General features: G+C 41.2%; 1 protein-coding gene across 4 annotated transcripts in view; it reads right to left on the minus strand.

Annotated features, from left to right (window-relative positions):
* Positions 1–15,271, minus strand: part of als2b (alsin Rho guanine nucleotide exchange factor ALS2 b) — a 30,486-nt gene extending 15,215 nt beyond the window's left edge. For 3 of the 4 annotated variants that reach the window (XM_061829695.1, XM_061829705.1, XM_061829675.1), the window contains exons 1-15: positions 13,831–13,966; positions 13,558–13,645; positions 9,865–10,010; positions 8,818–9,797; positions 8,084–8,426; positions 6,643–6,817; positions 6,475–6,571; positions 5,675–5,752; positions 5,391–5,597; positions 4,380–4,551; positions 4,114–4,303; positions 3,947–4,012; positions 2,940–3,102; positions 2,708–2,839; positions 710–838 (exon numbers count right to left, since the gene is read on the minus strand). In XM_061829695.1, coding sequence (XP_061685679.1) covers positions 710–838; positions 2,708–2,839; positions 2,940–3,102; positions 3,947–4,012; positions 4,114–4,303; positions 4,380–4,551; positions 5,391–5,597; positions 5,675–5,752; positions 6,475–6,571; positions 6,643–6,817; positions 8,084–8,426; positions 8,818–9,797; positions 9,865–10,010; positions 13,558–13,577 — 2,898 coding nt within the window. In that variant the 5' untranslated portion in view covers positions 13,578–13,645; positions 13,831–13,966. Of the gene's footprint in view, positions 1–709; positions 839–2,707; positions 2,840–2,939; positions 3,103–3,946; positions 4,013–4,113; positions 4,304–4,379; positions 4,552–5,390; positions 5,598–5,674; positions 5,753–6,474; positions 6,572–6,642; positions 6,818–8,083; positions 8,427–8,817; positions 9,798–9,864; positions 10,011–13,557; positions 13,646–13,830; positions 13,967–15,136 lie in introns of those variants that run through there. The other variant, XM_061829686.1, reaches the window with a different exon arrangement.
* Between the last annotated feature and the right edge of the window lie 117 nt (positions 15,272–15,388).

Raw genomic sequence — 15,388 nt, forward strand, 5'->3', positions numbered from 1 at the left:
TGTGTTTTGCTTGATTCATTTTATTCAAGAGACATTCCAGATTTAGTACTTCAACTTCATGGGTGACAATAATGGTGATCAGGACTGTGTGTCTCAAACTGACAAGGTATGAAAGCAAGGAAATGACGCCAGTGGGTAGGGAAGAAGGGGATGTGCACAAATCGCAATTTCCAACAGTGCCTTTGGGAGTCTTTTTCTACGTGAAAACTTGTGCCATTGCTTTGCCAGAGAGGTACAACTATAATCCAGACCCAGCAAGCAAAAAAAAGCTTGAAATTGGTGGCATCAAGTGCAGGGTGGCTCAATTTAGTTTTGCCAAACTGTGGCATTACACAAATACTGTACTGTGTAGTAACACATAAAAACAAGGCTTTTGTTCACATTTGACATTAGTTTTCTTCCAAGTTGAGAATTACATGAAAATTCATTGAAATGAGTCTCAGAGAAAAATCGTCACTCTTTTTTCCAATCGTAATTCTTTTCAGCACAGACCAATTGTCAGACAAGGACGAAACATTAATATCCTTCTTCCTCCCACACAAACAAACGCACAAAATCATGACTCAAAGCTTCATACTTACGAGGTTTTTACAAGGCGCCATGCCCTGAGAGCATGCGGGCAAGCACACACAAATGCTTGAAAACACACTGGGTTACATTATAAGAAAGAGTGTATCTGGATGGATGTGTATGCATGTGCGGAGCTGACCTGTGCATGGACAAGAGCATCATTAAAAAGGATGAACCAGTTGACGGAGAACCTTCCAGCATTCTGCAGCGTCAGAGCTTTGTTGCTACTCTCGCAGATGAGCCGCCGGTGAGGCTTTCGTAGCGAGTCCTAACAATGATTTAAAAAAAAAAAAAACACAAACCCATACCCAAAATAGGTGTTAGGTCCATTGAAGACTTCAAATGGCCCATGGTGTGAATGTGTGTCTTTCCAGCTTTTACAATTGCTATCTGAACATATACCGTACTTGGCGCTCCAAGTACCACAGTAAGGACCAACATTAAAAGCTAGAATTGTAATTATTAAATGTTTTTTTTCCCCCAAAGGTATATTTAATACTATTGAAAGCCACTGTAATATTATGAACACTTTAAACATTAACACTGCAACTTGAAATAGAGTAAAATAAAAAAACAAGTAATGATTAAATGAAAATGTTTTGCATTTCAAAGTTTGATGAAAGGTTTACCCAAAATGATTAAAATAAAAACTAATTTTAAATGCTTGAATGCATACTTTTTAGTACACGTGTATAAATGTGATTTTATTATGCAAACATATTTATTATTGCAAAATTTCTAATTCATGCCCAAAAAGAGATGGGCACATACTGTTAAACTTTTACTGCACTGTTCTCTACTGTACTTTTACTGTAAAATGTGGTACACAACAAAAAATAATTACACATTTAAATACGACACTATTTAAAGACTGCTTAAATCGGGAACACATATACACACAAAAATCCTTTTGATGGGCTAAAAGAAATTTCCATTGAAGTCCCATTGAGTCATATCTCCTTAAAGAGCCCTAAAACATATGTCCATGTTTTGTTTTTAAATACATGAAATGTTTGAAGATAAGGGCTGAAAACATGAGAAAGAATAATATAGCAATGAATTGCTGAGCTATGGCTTTAAGAACTCTTTTTCACCTTCAGAAGTTCCCTGATTTTGCAGGCGGGGCTTAAAGCTACCCTTGTGATGTCAAGCCCTTTGGTTTTATACTTTTATGCATGGGGTCCTACCGCATCAAGCGCCTGTATTTTATACAGTAGCCGAATGGCTGAATTACCACTTCCTCATTCAGAATGGACTCAATTCTACCAGTATGGTATGCAGTTGGTCAACAAAGTATGCCCACAACTCGGTTGAAAAAAAAAAAAAAACATCCTGTACTATTCCAGAAGACGTAATTGTTTAACAAATCAAATACCCAATTTGATTATTTGAAACCTATCTCTGGTGCTATGGATAAGTCGTGGTCACTGTTTTTTTTTTTTTTTGGGGGGGGGTGACAATGCAATTTGACTGGGGCCTTTTAGCATTTGCTTCTTTTTTGTTAGACTCATTCCCAGTTAACAAAAATGCTTGCTTTTAGTCAGAGTTGATGATGGCCTAACCAGCTGCGTATTAGATTTACGGGGGCTGGAAATTCTGCCAGAGTTTGCATGATCACTGAGGTAGCAATGAAATCCATTACCATTGGTCACGATAGAGAGTCTAATGGCTGGCATAATGCCATACCTTAAAAATGAGTCAAACCTACCAACTAGTGGCTCTTGGTGATGAATGCCGTTTGACTTAATATGTGTAGTGGTTATGGTTGATTGTCTATTTCCCTGTAATCTAAAATAAGAAGTCTCTTGAGGGCTTTCTCACAACAGATGTACTCTTTTGATGGTGAAATGGATACCACTATTAGAGCTGACATTAGTTAGCAGGCTAGCCATTGTGTTTTGCTAAATTACTCAAAAATAACATGACCAAACATTTTATACATGCAAAAATTGCAAAAAAAAAACCCTTGAAAAAATGTCTTACAAAAACCCAATAATGGAGGTTTGATTCCCAGTGGCTACCCAATCACCAGGCAGGGTTGCTGTAGTCTCTGTACAACAACATACTGCATTTTCATTTTTTTTTTTTTTGTAAAAAACCTAAACCTCAATAATTATTATTTTCAATGCCTGTTTACCGTCATCTTTCCAGGGAAGCCTTTCCAGAAGAGAAAAGTGTATTCAGCTTCCTTCCTTCTTTTCTTAAGTAGCAGATCCAAAGCTTCAAACTTGGAGCAGCTCTCCTGCAATCGCTGGTAGTCATTGGAGGACTGAGAGAACGAGCGTGACATCCAGACAAACAGGCAAGTATTGTTCCTCTTTCAAAATCAAACTGTTTAGAGGCCACCAGTTTCCCAACCGTTGACCTACCACTTCAAAGCATGTGGCCAGCTTAAGCAGAAGTCGTCCATACTCTTGGATGTGAAGTGCTGGGAGGTAGAATAGCATTACCAGGAGTTCTGCCACAGTCAAGTTCACTTCAGTGCACTCTGCGAACCTCTGGAGCAGCTCAAGGCTCTTTCCAAACAAATCTCTTAACAGAAAAAGAGAACTCATTAACAGAAATGTACCAAATCCGTTCCCAATGGCATTCTTTCTTTCTTGTCAAAGAATTAGAGTACCGTATTTTCCGCAGTATAAGGCGCACCTAAGAGCTTTTCATTTTCTGAAAAACTGACAGTGCGCCTTATATATGGATCAATATTGAGCCTTTGGCGCAGCCCATCTAATGGACGCATACCGTAACCCCAGCCTCTACTGTAGCGTCTATTCTATATGTCTTATAATGCGATGCGCCTCATATATGAAAAAAAGTTTCAAAATAGGCCAGTCGTTGAAGGTGTACCTTATTTTTACCCATGACACTATTCAGACAATCCAAACACTGCAGTTTTTGTTACAGAATTTTTATCAATCATTTATAATAAGCATTGTATGGCCTTTTAAAGGTCCCGAGCTGCAGAGATCACTTTTAAGAACAGGCTAAAAGTCCACCCTTTTAACTCTTAGCTTTTAACTAATGTTTAATTTACTTATCTTTTATTTTGTTCCCATTCTTTAACATTTATGAAACGTAATCTTCATGCTGCTCTACTATGCTTACGTCCGACAATGCAATTTATATTGTTTTAAGTCTGTTGTGTTTTTAATCATTTAACCTGCATTTATTTAATATTTTGTCTTATTGTATACTGTATATCGGTTCATTATCTTCGGTGTTTGCTCAATGGGAGCCATCTGCAATGGGAGCTGTGACTGCGGACTCATTAGACTACATAATGAAGTAAGTATCTTGGGACACAGTCTACTATATTGGGAGCATGAATCAAACTTGAACATATTTATTAACTTTCATTTCCTTGTGAAGATATACTCACAGTGAGGGTTTAGTTAAGGCCAAGAAGCCTCCCATCACTTGGAAGTCATCCAAAGTGCTGCAGTATCTTGAAAGATATGAGCATAAAAACCACCATTGTTGTTATTAATAATATATTTCATATCAACCACAGTCCTGAACAAGACATTAATGATTGTTAACACATACTCATCGTAGGTGTCGAGGAAGATTCTGGTGTGGTTGAGGACAAAAAGACTTTTAATACTGCGGCTGCGCCGAAGGTTGGCAGTGACACTGACAGCATGCTGGCCGGTCAGATGACACAATTGTCCAAACTGACTGGCAAGCGTCTCCAGAAGCCTAAGGATCATGGGGCCAAGATTGGCACTCAGAGATTCTAGAATCAATTACATGCAGCCAAATCATTTAACCATGAAATGAAGGGAAAGTTTTCTTCATTGTATCACTCTTACCAAGATCCAGCAAAGGGCTTAAGACCTGTGTCTTGATGCTACATAGTTTGCTGTAGAACTTCCTCTCAGCTGATGCCAACTCATGGAAGCTGGCGATGAAGCCCATCACGTTCTTGTCTGAGAGTGCCACACACTGTCGGCCACCAGCAAATACGCTGCTCACAAATCCCAACTGGGAAACAAAAGCGTTACAACCCCAAGCTCAGGCCATGAGTGTAGGTATGTTTGTAACACTTTCAAAAAACATCACTGAATAGAGGAGTAATACACAAATGACTCCTAGTATGTAAGACCTTGATTAAGATTAATTTTTATGCTGGAAATCCATTTTCGTGCCAAGAGACCAATATAAATCATTTGGAAATTTGCAAACGAAACCTTGACTCTTTGGTAGAAAAATGCCCGTATGCGAGTCCTACTAGTTGAAATCTGATGTTTTAGGACAATTTCCGATGTTTCAATGGTGACATCCGCTCATGCCATCACATTTTCCCAGTTCAAGTGAACGTACGCGCATAATCAGAATTACTTAAAACTTCATATGCAACTTGAACAGACAGTGACAGTATCTCTCATGTCTAAAATCTATGAACGTTATCATTTTTGATGCTGAAAATCGAGCAACATTTTCATCTTTGTCAGAAGAAACAGAAAATCTGAAGAGTACTGTATTTCTTTGTGCATAACAATGAGATAACGTGGTTTTGACGGACCTCTGCTAAATTCACATGCCCTAACTTAGGCAGAGCAAAATGGAAAGAAAATTGCAGTTGTTTTTTTCTGGATTTGACAACATACCAAATGAGTGCATGAATTAAAAAAAAAAGACATCCATAAGCACAAAAACTCAAACAAACAATATTAACCGCCATAGGACCTATAATATAAAACACTGAGGAAATCAGGGACTAGCTGAACTCAACAACATATACTGTAGTGATACCAGGAGGGCTGACATACAGTAGGTTGGTTTAAAGCAATTCTGATTTTAAAAGAACCCTTTGTTCTTACATTCATGCAGAAGGGAAGCAGCACTGGCTGCTGGGTGTAGCTGTCATACAGTTCCTCCTCTTCTTTCTTTTTGCCACTCTCCTCAGTGTCCTCCTTGACCTGTTCACCACTGTAATAAATGATAGGCTGGATGCAGTCCCCATCAGCAAGCAGAAGAGTGTGACGCTCTCCACCGCTTACATCCCAGACCCGGATTCCTTCTGAAAGCTGTTGTGGGAGGAGTAGTGTGTGGTAACACTCAGAAGGCGCTGTATATAACATAAAAAAGAAGTAGTTTCCTTTACCTTGGCGAGGCGAGGGACTGTGGTCGGGAACTCCATGTGGCCCAGTTGACCCTGGCTATTAGTTCCCCATGAAAATAACTGTAAGACAGAGAGTGACTAATAGATAAGCGAGCACACCGTCACAGTTTTTTTTCCCAGTGGGAAAAGCTTAGGCCTTCCTCAATGGCACCACCAGTAAATAGACCCTATAGCCATTTGACCAATGCAGAGTGATTTAGAAACTAGGCTCAACGGTGAGAATTTTGATTTTAGCCTTCTTCATCAAGCTTGAACGAGTCAGTCAAAAAGAAGATGTAACGTGAGTTGAATGGGTCTTTAGCGACTCGGAGCAGACAATTTATTTCGAGTGGTGATCTGATGGTGGCTGAGTGGTTAGCGCATCTGCCTTATGATTCTGAGGTCCGGGGTTCAAACCCTGGCACAGCCTCTGTGGGATTTGCATGTTCTTGCCGTGCCTCTGTGGATTTTCCCTGGGCACTCCACTTTCCCCTCATTTATTGGAGACTCTAAATTTGCCTTTACGTCTGAGCTGTGACAATCCACGATTCAAAGAAGACTTTGAGAGAAGAAATATACAGGCCACACAGCAAGAAGCAAACCACAGATCAGATCAAACAAATCAGAAGGCCAGATTGGATTTTGTAAAGAAGTATAAGAGTGGGCCACAAAGGTTTTGGAAGGAAGTCTTATAGAACGATGAATTCAAGATTAACCTCTACCAACGTGATGGAAAGGACAATTATTTACCACATTGTGAAATGTCCAATGTCCTAGTTTTGTGAGTGCAGCTGTTCACTGACCTGCGACTGGGCAGTAAGAGCGAGGGAATGATGAGCACCGGCTGCCACTCGTACCACCTCCTTTCCACTGAGACTTTTGATGCAGACTGGATGGAATCTACAAACAGATTTTCAAGTGTTATGGAGAGCCTTGATCACATGAATGTGCTCACCAATGGCATTCCCTACCTATTCAAGTTGTCCCCATGGCCTAACTGCCCATGTTCACTATGGCCCCAGCTCCACACCTCTGTTTGCAGGGAGGGGAGCACCGCTTTATCCGCCGGGGCTGCCATTCCTGATGACGTCAGCGATGCGGCCTCTATCTTTGAATACCTAGACTTACGTAACAGCCGTGGAGACACTGCAAGAGTGGGAGGAGGGGGGAGTAGAAATTACACACTCCGTGCCATAGATTTTTACCGACATTTACTAATTCAAGGTGATATCACACAAAATTGGGGTGAGAGGTCCTAGGAAGAGAGATTTAAAAAAAAAAAGAAAAAGAAAAAAAAAGCTTCAGGACATTTATACTTAGTTGTCAGTGCTTGATCACTGGACACTGTTTGATGAGGGCAATCTGCAAATAAAGTTAGTCACTCTCCTGAAAACATCTTGCCTGTTAGTGAATCTGAATCTCCCTGTGCAAACTTTGACCAAAGGTTTAACAATGTTAAAACAAGGCCTTGTGATTCCCTTAATTGAAATAATAAGCCATGACGTGACTCCTGATATTGTTTTACTACAGGCTTGCAAGTAGTGGTAATACAAATTACAATATGGTTGCCAGCTGCCACGCACCAACTTTTATTTTTTTAACCACTTTTGTGGGTGAATGCCCCAGTTGGCCTCATGGTGAAGAGTAAAAATCCCAGACCTTTATTAGGATTTGACCTTTTTTTAACCCATCCACCACCCCTACACTGTACAACATTTGGTGAGTACTGTAATTTGTCATGTACAATGCACAGACACACTTATAAGAGGCACCCACAAAGTTGACCTAAAAATTATGGAAAACCCACGCATAATGTAATGATTTTGACGATGTAAGATTTTGCTTCAACCCTTGTGATTAAAATTTGAAGTATTCTGTACTTTGTTAGTTTTTTCAACTAATTATTCTGAAGTTGAGCATTTTATTTGACCATGTACTTTATTTTTACTTGCAATTATTTTCAAAGTCACAGCCCTACTTTTATTTTTGTCAATGAGAAAACACACAGTTGTGCGCATATGTTTGATTACCCAGGCAAAATTTGTAAGATCTGTACAAAAACCTGAAGGCCCAGGGAAACATTTCCTTTACTACTGCCACCTAATTAAAGACGTACTGAAATGGGCGACAGTTTGCATATTTTGGGACCCTTAACAATGGAAATGCAATACAATTATTACCATACCGAACAAAAACCAACAGTACTAAAAGGTGAATAAATAAATAAAAGTCTGAATCACAGTTTTTGTATCGGGAAATAAATGTTACTCTCTGCGAGCTGGTGAGTGAGTGAAACATGACAACAACACAATGAAGTGTGACAAAAACATGCACTTGGCGCCAACATGCACGGGCACGAGGCGTACTTACACAGCAGCGCATAGGAGGATAAGAGGTGAACAGCGTATCTACCCTGTGAGAGGAGTCCTGGTAGTGAGAGGCGGCGGTGGATGCGTTCCGCCTCCTCCTCATGGATATCCCCTGTACTGGAACTCTTCTTGGCCCGCACAGAGTCTTCCTCTTTGACACGCTCTGTGGTGTTGTCACCCGCTCCACGAACAGACCCCGTTAGCCTGACTGGCCCGCTTGCCTTGGTTGACAATGCTCCAGTGGGAAGATAGAGATTCATCATTTTTTTGAGGGACAATGCCTCATAAGTGGAGGCAACTCTTTCACCAACTGCTGAAGCGCATGAGGCAACCAGGTTGTTGAAGGTGCTGTTGGATGAGGCGCTGATGATTCCGGCTGCTGAGGGCTAAAGAAATCACAAGACAGTTGGTGATAAGATCAAAGAGGCAATGCCAGTAGGACAAACTAGAAATACCATTTGCATTTGTTTGTTTTCTAATCCTTATCCTTTTCAGCTGTTTACCCTAACTGGCTATGGGTGAGAGGTGGGGTACATCATGAACCGGTTGCCAGTAATTTATAGGGAACATCTCAAACAATTTGGAGTCTAAATTTTAGAGTCTCCAATCAATACAAACTTCACACAGAAAAATACAAATGAGGTTGTTAAATAGAATTAGTTCAGAGTGTAGTCTGCCTTTCGCATTGAGTCAGCTCCAGCTGTAGCATATGTATGAATCCATTTTACTCACCCATCCATATTATAAAAAGTAGGCTTTTGTACTTCCAACACTCACCAGCAGGGTATGCAGTCCTCTAATTGACACCTTTGGTGTTTTTTCAGCCTGAGTGTTATCTGAGAGCTTCTTCAGGTAATCTTTGACTGCCTGCTCATCTGGATAGGGGGAACATTTGATAGTAGTGGTCCCACTAGAGTTGGACCCTGAAGGGTCAAAGACTGAAACAGGCAACTTCTCCCCAGGCAAAGTTGACTCCTGACTCTCCAAATTTTGACTGTGGTAGGGGTCATTGTTATTGACAGGTGCAGGAGACTCCAATTGAAGGGGTGATGCAGAGTTTTTGGAGGAAAGTGCAGGCTCTGATGGAAATGTCTTCAGCCCAGTTGGTATAGAAGATGCTTTAAGCCTCTCATCATCACTAGGATGCTCCAAGGAAGGCAGGCAGAGGTGACTGTCAGAGATGATGACATGATCCTCCTTGTCTGTCATAGTGTACAGCAACTGCTTACATTGCCCACATTTGTCTGGAGGGGGCCGTTGGATGTCCTGGGGGCCCAAGCAGCGCACCAGTGCCAGGCTGTGGGAAGCCCCGCAGGCAACCTGAAGTACAAACCGGCCTGCCAGGAGCTCCACCTTTTGAGGTTTCCAGACAGGAAAAACTGTGGCACTGAGTCCCAGCTGGCAACCGCTGCCCCAAGCCCACACTTCTTGCTGGACCGAGAGCGCCAACGTGTGCTGCTCCCCACAGGCGAGCTCCAGTACAGGCACTGTCGGCAAGGAGCTACAGTCAGAGTCTGTCAGAGCGATTGGAGTTGGGTTGGGGACGGTGCTGAGACCTGACAAGCCACACTGTCCGGCACTGTTGTCGCCCCACATGTGGACACTGCCACCCTCTGTGACCGCCCCACTGTGTAAGCTTCCAGCAGCTACAGCGACAACCCGCTGTCCACTGAGCGCCGCCTCCAAAGTGGGTGCCGCAAACCCCCCCACTTGACTCTGCTTCCATGGACAGTACCCGAAAGTGAACACCTGACCACCTGATTGTGCACAACAAGGGCATTAAAAGCAGGGACATGATTTTGAACCTTGCACCACCATGCTTACCTTGCACCAGCAAAACGCCATGATTTTTGCCCAGAGCTACATGGAGAACAGATTGGGAAAGGATCAGTTTCTCGGGAGCCACACTGTAAGAGTAGCCCTTCCAGATATGGAGCAGGCCACGCTCTCCTCCACCGTCATCTCCAAAGCTGCAAGATCACAAGTTATTAGATACAGGACATAGTTGCAATCGGTCAGGTCACTCAACTATCTAACCTTGTTTGAGGAGGGGTGTTGCAAAACTTCATTATTTTCAAAGCTAGAAACTTTCCACAGGAATTAACAAGACGTCAGGGAATAAACCAGGATTTTACAATCTTGAAGGTTGGCCTGTTATTTGAATATGGAATTTAAATATAGTGGAGAAAAAACAAATTTGAACATAATACTGATTTCATGTAATTAGGGTGGAATATGTACAATCCCTTGTCAAAGTATTTGGCTGCGTTGAACTTTTCAACCTTTCAGTCTTCAAACATAAAGACATAAAATAAAATTTTTTTGTCAAGAATCAACAACAAGTGGGACACAATCGTGAAGTACAGCAAAATTCCTTGGATATTTTAAACTTTTTTTGAACAAATAAAAACCTGAAAGTGGGGCGTGCAATATTATTCGGCCCCCTTGCATTAATACTTTTTAGCGCCCCCTTTTGGTGCAATTACATCTCCAAGTCGCTTTATGTATGTCTCTATCAGTTTTGCCCATCGATAGACTGAAATTCTTGCCCATTCTTCCTTGGAAAACGGTTTGAGCTCAGTGAGGTTGGATGGAGAGCGTTTGTGAACAGCACTCTTCAGCTCTGCCCACAGATTCTCGATTGGATTCAGGTCTGGACTTTGACTTGGCCATTCTAACACCTGGATACGTTTATTTGTGAACCATTCCATTGTAGATTTGGCTTTATGTTTTGGATCATTGTTCGTTTGAAAGATGAATCTGCGTCCCAGCCTCAGGTCTTTTGCAGACTCCAACAGGTTTTCTTCCAGAATGGTCCTGTATTTGGCTCCATTCATCTTCCCATCAATTTGAACCATCTTCCCCGTCCCCACTGAAGAAAAGCAGGCCCAAACCATGAGGCTGCCACCACACCATGTTTGACAGTGGGGATGGTGTGTTCAGGGTAATGAGCTGTATTGCTTTTACGCCAAACATATTGTTTTGCATTGTGGCCAAAAAGTTTGATTTTGGTTTCATCTGACCAGAGCACCTTCTTCCACATGTTCGATGTGTCTCCCAGGTGGTTTGTGGCAAACTTTAAACTAGACTTTTTATGGATATCTTTGAGAAATGGCTTTCTTCTTTCCACACTTCCATAAAGGCCAGATCTGTGCAGTCTACGACTATGGACAGACTCTACCACCTAAGCTGTAGATCTCTGCAGTTCATCCAGAGTGATCATGGGCCTCTCGGCTGCATCTCTGATCAGTCTTCTCCTTGTTTGAGGTGAAAGTTTAGAGGGACAGCCGGGTCTTAGTATATTTGCAGTGGTCTGATACTCCTTCAATTTCAATATGATTGCTTGCACAGTGCTCCTTGAGATGTTTAAAGCTTGGGAAATCTTTTTGTATCCGAATCCAGCTTTAAACTTCTCCACAACAGTATCTTGGACCTGCCTGGTGTGCTCCTTGGTCTTCATGATGCTCTCTGCACTTTAAACAGAAACCTGAGACTATCACAGAGCAGGTGCATTTATACGGAGACTTGATGACACACAGGAGGATTCTTCTTATCATCATCAGTCAACAATGGATCATTCAGAGATCCTCAATGTACTTCTAGAGTGAGTTTGCTGCACTGAAAAAAAGGGGCCAAATTATATTGCATGCCCCACTTTTCAGGTTTATATTTGTTAAAAAAGTATAAAACATCCAATAAAATTCATTCCACTTCACGATTGGGTCCCACTTGTTGTTGATTCTTGTCATTTTTTAAAAATTTTAGATCTTCATGTTTGAAGCCTGAAATGTGGTGAAAGGTTGGAAAGTTCAAGGGGGCTGAATACTTTCACGAGGCACTGTATATGCACTGCAGATTCCTCAATCACGTGCACTCGATTTCTACAATCTAGACTTTTTTCAATTAGAGTGACTCTTTTCATGGAATACTTTGAATGGGACTTGGTTGGTACTTTTGTATGACTATTGCATTTTTGGTCATTTTTGATTTATTGGGTCAGGTGAATGAGTAATACTTAGATGTATTTGTTCTTGAAACAAAGAATTGATTGTTCAGAGCCATCATAACAGGTAGGGCAAAATAGGCAATTGCCTCAGGCACAAGCTAAAGGGGGATCTGAGACACACCCGACAATGGCCCATAGCCGTGTGCAGCCCCCTCACCGACCACATACAGACACACAGACAGATTGAGACACATACAAAATATTATGCTGGTTGTGACCAGTTGACTAACGTGTATGTGATTTGGTGTTCATGCACTAATAAGTTCGATACCCACACTTAATTGCTTGTGCTGGGCCCACCAGTAATTACGACACAGGTTGTACTAACATATCAATTCACAGTTTCCGACAACTATTTAAACACTAAAAAGAATCTTACCGTACCCCTCGCTAGTAGCACTGCCATGATCATTTCCCACCTCCTGACCATTTCTGTCCTGTTTCATCTTGCTTTCTTGTTTAGTTATTGCATGTACTCACTGGGTGTCCGCCACCCAACCCACATAATAAGAACACAATTTGACTGTTGTAACGTATCTTGTGCTGAGATACCAAGAGGGTCTAACTATTATTCTGCTAGGGTTCGCACCCCTATTACAGTAGTCCACTCTGTCCCCTAAAACATTTTCTGTCTGGGTGCATTTTTCAAAGAAATCAGAATGGAAAAAACAGCAAAAAAGCAGAGGGAGTATTTAAAACTCTTATTGTTGGACAGCAAAACTGTTCCAGTACAAAAGGTATCAAGATCCACCATTCTGCAAGGCCATCCATATGAACAGGACAGGTTATGAATGATAAAAAAAAGAAAAATAGAAACTCTTGAGCATTTAACCACACAACTGAGGGGCAGATATCATACAAGGAAACCATATATGACACGTTAACAAGGAAGGCTAAAAGGGAAAACATTTCCCAGAACCATTCTGTTGAATGAGGGAAGTTGGTACAGTTGTGAGGTCCCACAGCTTTGGGTTGCTGAGCTCCTCCATATGCTAAATCAGAATCAGCATTATTGACCAAGTGTCTAATAACACACAAGGAATTTGTCTCACAAATCCATAACAACTGCCCATGGTTCCCTTACTTTTTTTTTTTCTTCTGTGCAATTTGTGATTCTTTGTTCAGTCTGTTTCCATGACTAATTGTTCTCTGGTGATGCTGTATCCATAATTATTTATACATACTTATATTTGTAAAAACATATAAGACCCACTCCAGTGTGTTTTTCATCGGGGTGTGTGTTGAACAAAAAAGGTGTGCCACTAATTGTATAGTTAAAATACAACAAAAATAGAGAAAATAAAAATGATTTTGGGGACTATTTTGAATGACATCCGTGTTCGTCGGTATCTTGGTGTGAACAACTTATATTTAACAGCAATCAAGAAATAAACTACGATTTTAATGTGAGCAAATAGTACTATTTTTGTCTATATACTGTACTGCAGTCACCCCCATGGGTGGTCACATGGTGATCACAAGCCGGCAAACATCACGATAATCCTCCTTACCCCCTCCTCTCGGTTTCCATTCGTGGGCTTTAATCCTCCATGAGCGTGTCCTACAACACCCCGTCGCTGCCCGTCAAACTGTCCAGTACTGATGGCAAGGAGAAAATGTGACCTGTCAGTCAGCGCTCCCAAACCATAACACGCAAGCTGACGTTGAGCAGGTGTCATCCCATTAGCAACCGCTCGTGCAAAACACATTCAACTAAAAAAACGTGAATACATCCTTACGGCGGTCATCAGAGTTACTTGTCACATTTCAATAGTTATTCTTACCAGGTCGTTCTTTTCTTCGTGTTTTTGTTAAACCGGGAAACGTTATTGTGGCATGCAACTGCTAAAATGGAAGCTAGGCTAGCGAACAGAGTCGTTGTCTCCTCGTCTGTTGACAAGGCGAACGGCAAAGATCGTCTATAATAGCATAACACTCGAGTAACGATCCGGAGAGGAAATATGACATACAAACACCTCTACCGCTAACGAGTTTATACATTGTATTTATTCACATTGAAAACCTAAAGTTTAAGTTATTACAGAACTCCATTATTAGGTCATTACTTTTAATGGCACGTTGGAAACAAAAAACAAACGAACATAAAGGAATAAAGAAAAAACGCATTATCGTTGTGAAACATATAAGAGAATTTACTTCTGAAATATGGACAAGAACCAGATCAAATGTAAGGCTTGCGTTATGTTACATTTGGGAAACGAAACTACAAAACAGAAAGAGTGAGATGCTTTGTTTTTTGTGAACCTCAACAAATACGGAAGCCGGAAAGACAAGCGAATTTAAACACACACAGCATACAACCAAATACTCTACAATTTTGGGTGTATAGAATAAACAGCATCGACTCCAAATATATTCATGCAAACCGCTGTAAAAGGTTCATCAGTTGTATCAGTATCAGTCTATCAGTCACTCCAAAATGACAACGATGCCGTTATCTGCGACCGCGGGTTTGACATCATTTTAGTTTTAATACTGGCGTTAGGAATGAAATTCTACCGTTAGACTTTTGACTAAGACAAGACAGTTTGATCTTATTAAAGCTATCCTTGCCAATGTGCACTGGCTTTAAGGGTCTGTTAAATGGAAAATGTTACATGGCTACCACTGCTAAATTAGTGGTACTGTGTGTTCCATCCTCACAATTAAGTTCGCAGCATACTTTTTTTTTTTTTTTGGGTGTGCTATGTTTTTATGTCTCTAAAATATTTCTCGTACGAGAGCAACTCCAATGATTCATTCATTCATTTTACAAAGCCACTTATCCTCACAGGGGTCACGGTCTCCCGAATAATTTAAGGCAAAATACGGACTACACTCTCAACTGTTCTCAAGTCTATCACAGGGAACATATCGACACCATCACTGAGTGGGAATCAATCCCACGCTGCCCACACTAAAGTCAGGTGTGTTTATCATGCTGGCTGAAGCTGGTAAAGGTTTCCTTATCGTCAGAGAGACAGCTACTTTACAGATTTTGTCTGAAAAGCCACTCCGTCTGAAGCCATTCGTCTAAACGAAAGATGTAAATACAGATTACAGTTTGCAAATACACAGAGGGACAAAGACCTCAATTTCTGGAGACACCAGTTCAGGATGTATCCTCGCACCCGAAGATAGCTGGGATATGCTCCGGCACGTCTGGGACCCTGGTAAGGAAAAATGGAACAGTAGATCTACATATGTATGTTCTGCAGTCTGACAAACTGTGACTAAAATGGAACTTTCTGGCCATTGTGCACTACCCCTTGCCCAGAATCAGCTGTTATAGGTTCCACCACCCCCTGCACCCAAGTGAGGATAATTGAGATGGAAAATTGA

The sequence above is a fragment of the Syngnathoides biaculeatus genome, chromosome 2 (genome assembly GCF_019802595.1).
Source record: "Syngnathoides biaculeatus isolate LvHL_M chromosome 2, ASM1980259v1, whole genome shotgun sequence".
NCBI classification, from domain to species: domain Eukaryota; kingdom Metazoa; phylum Chordata; class Actinopteri; order Syngnathiformes; family Syngnathidae; genus Syngnathoides; species Syngnathoides biaculeatus.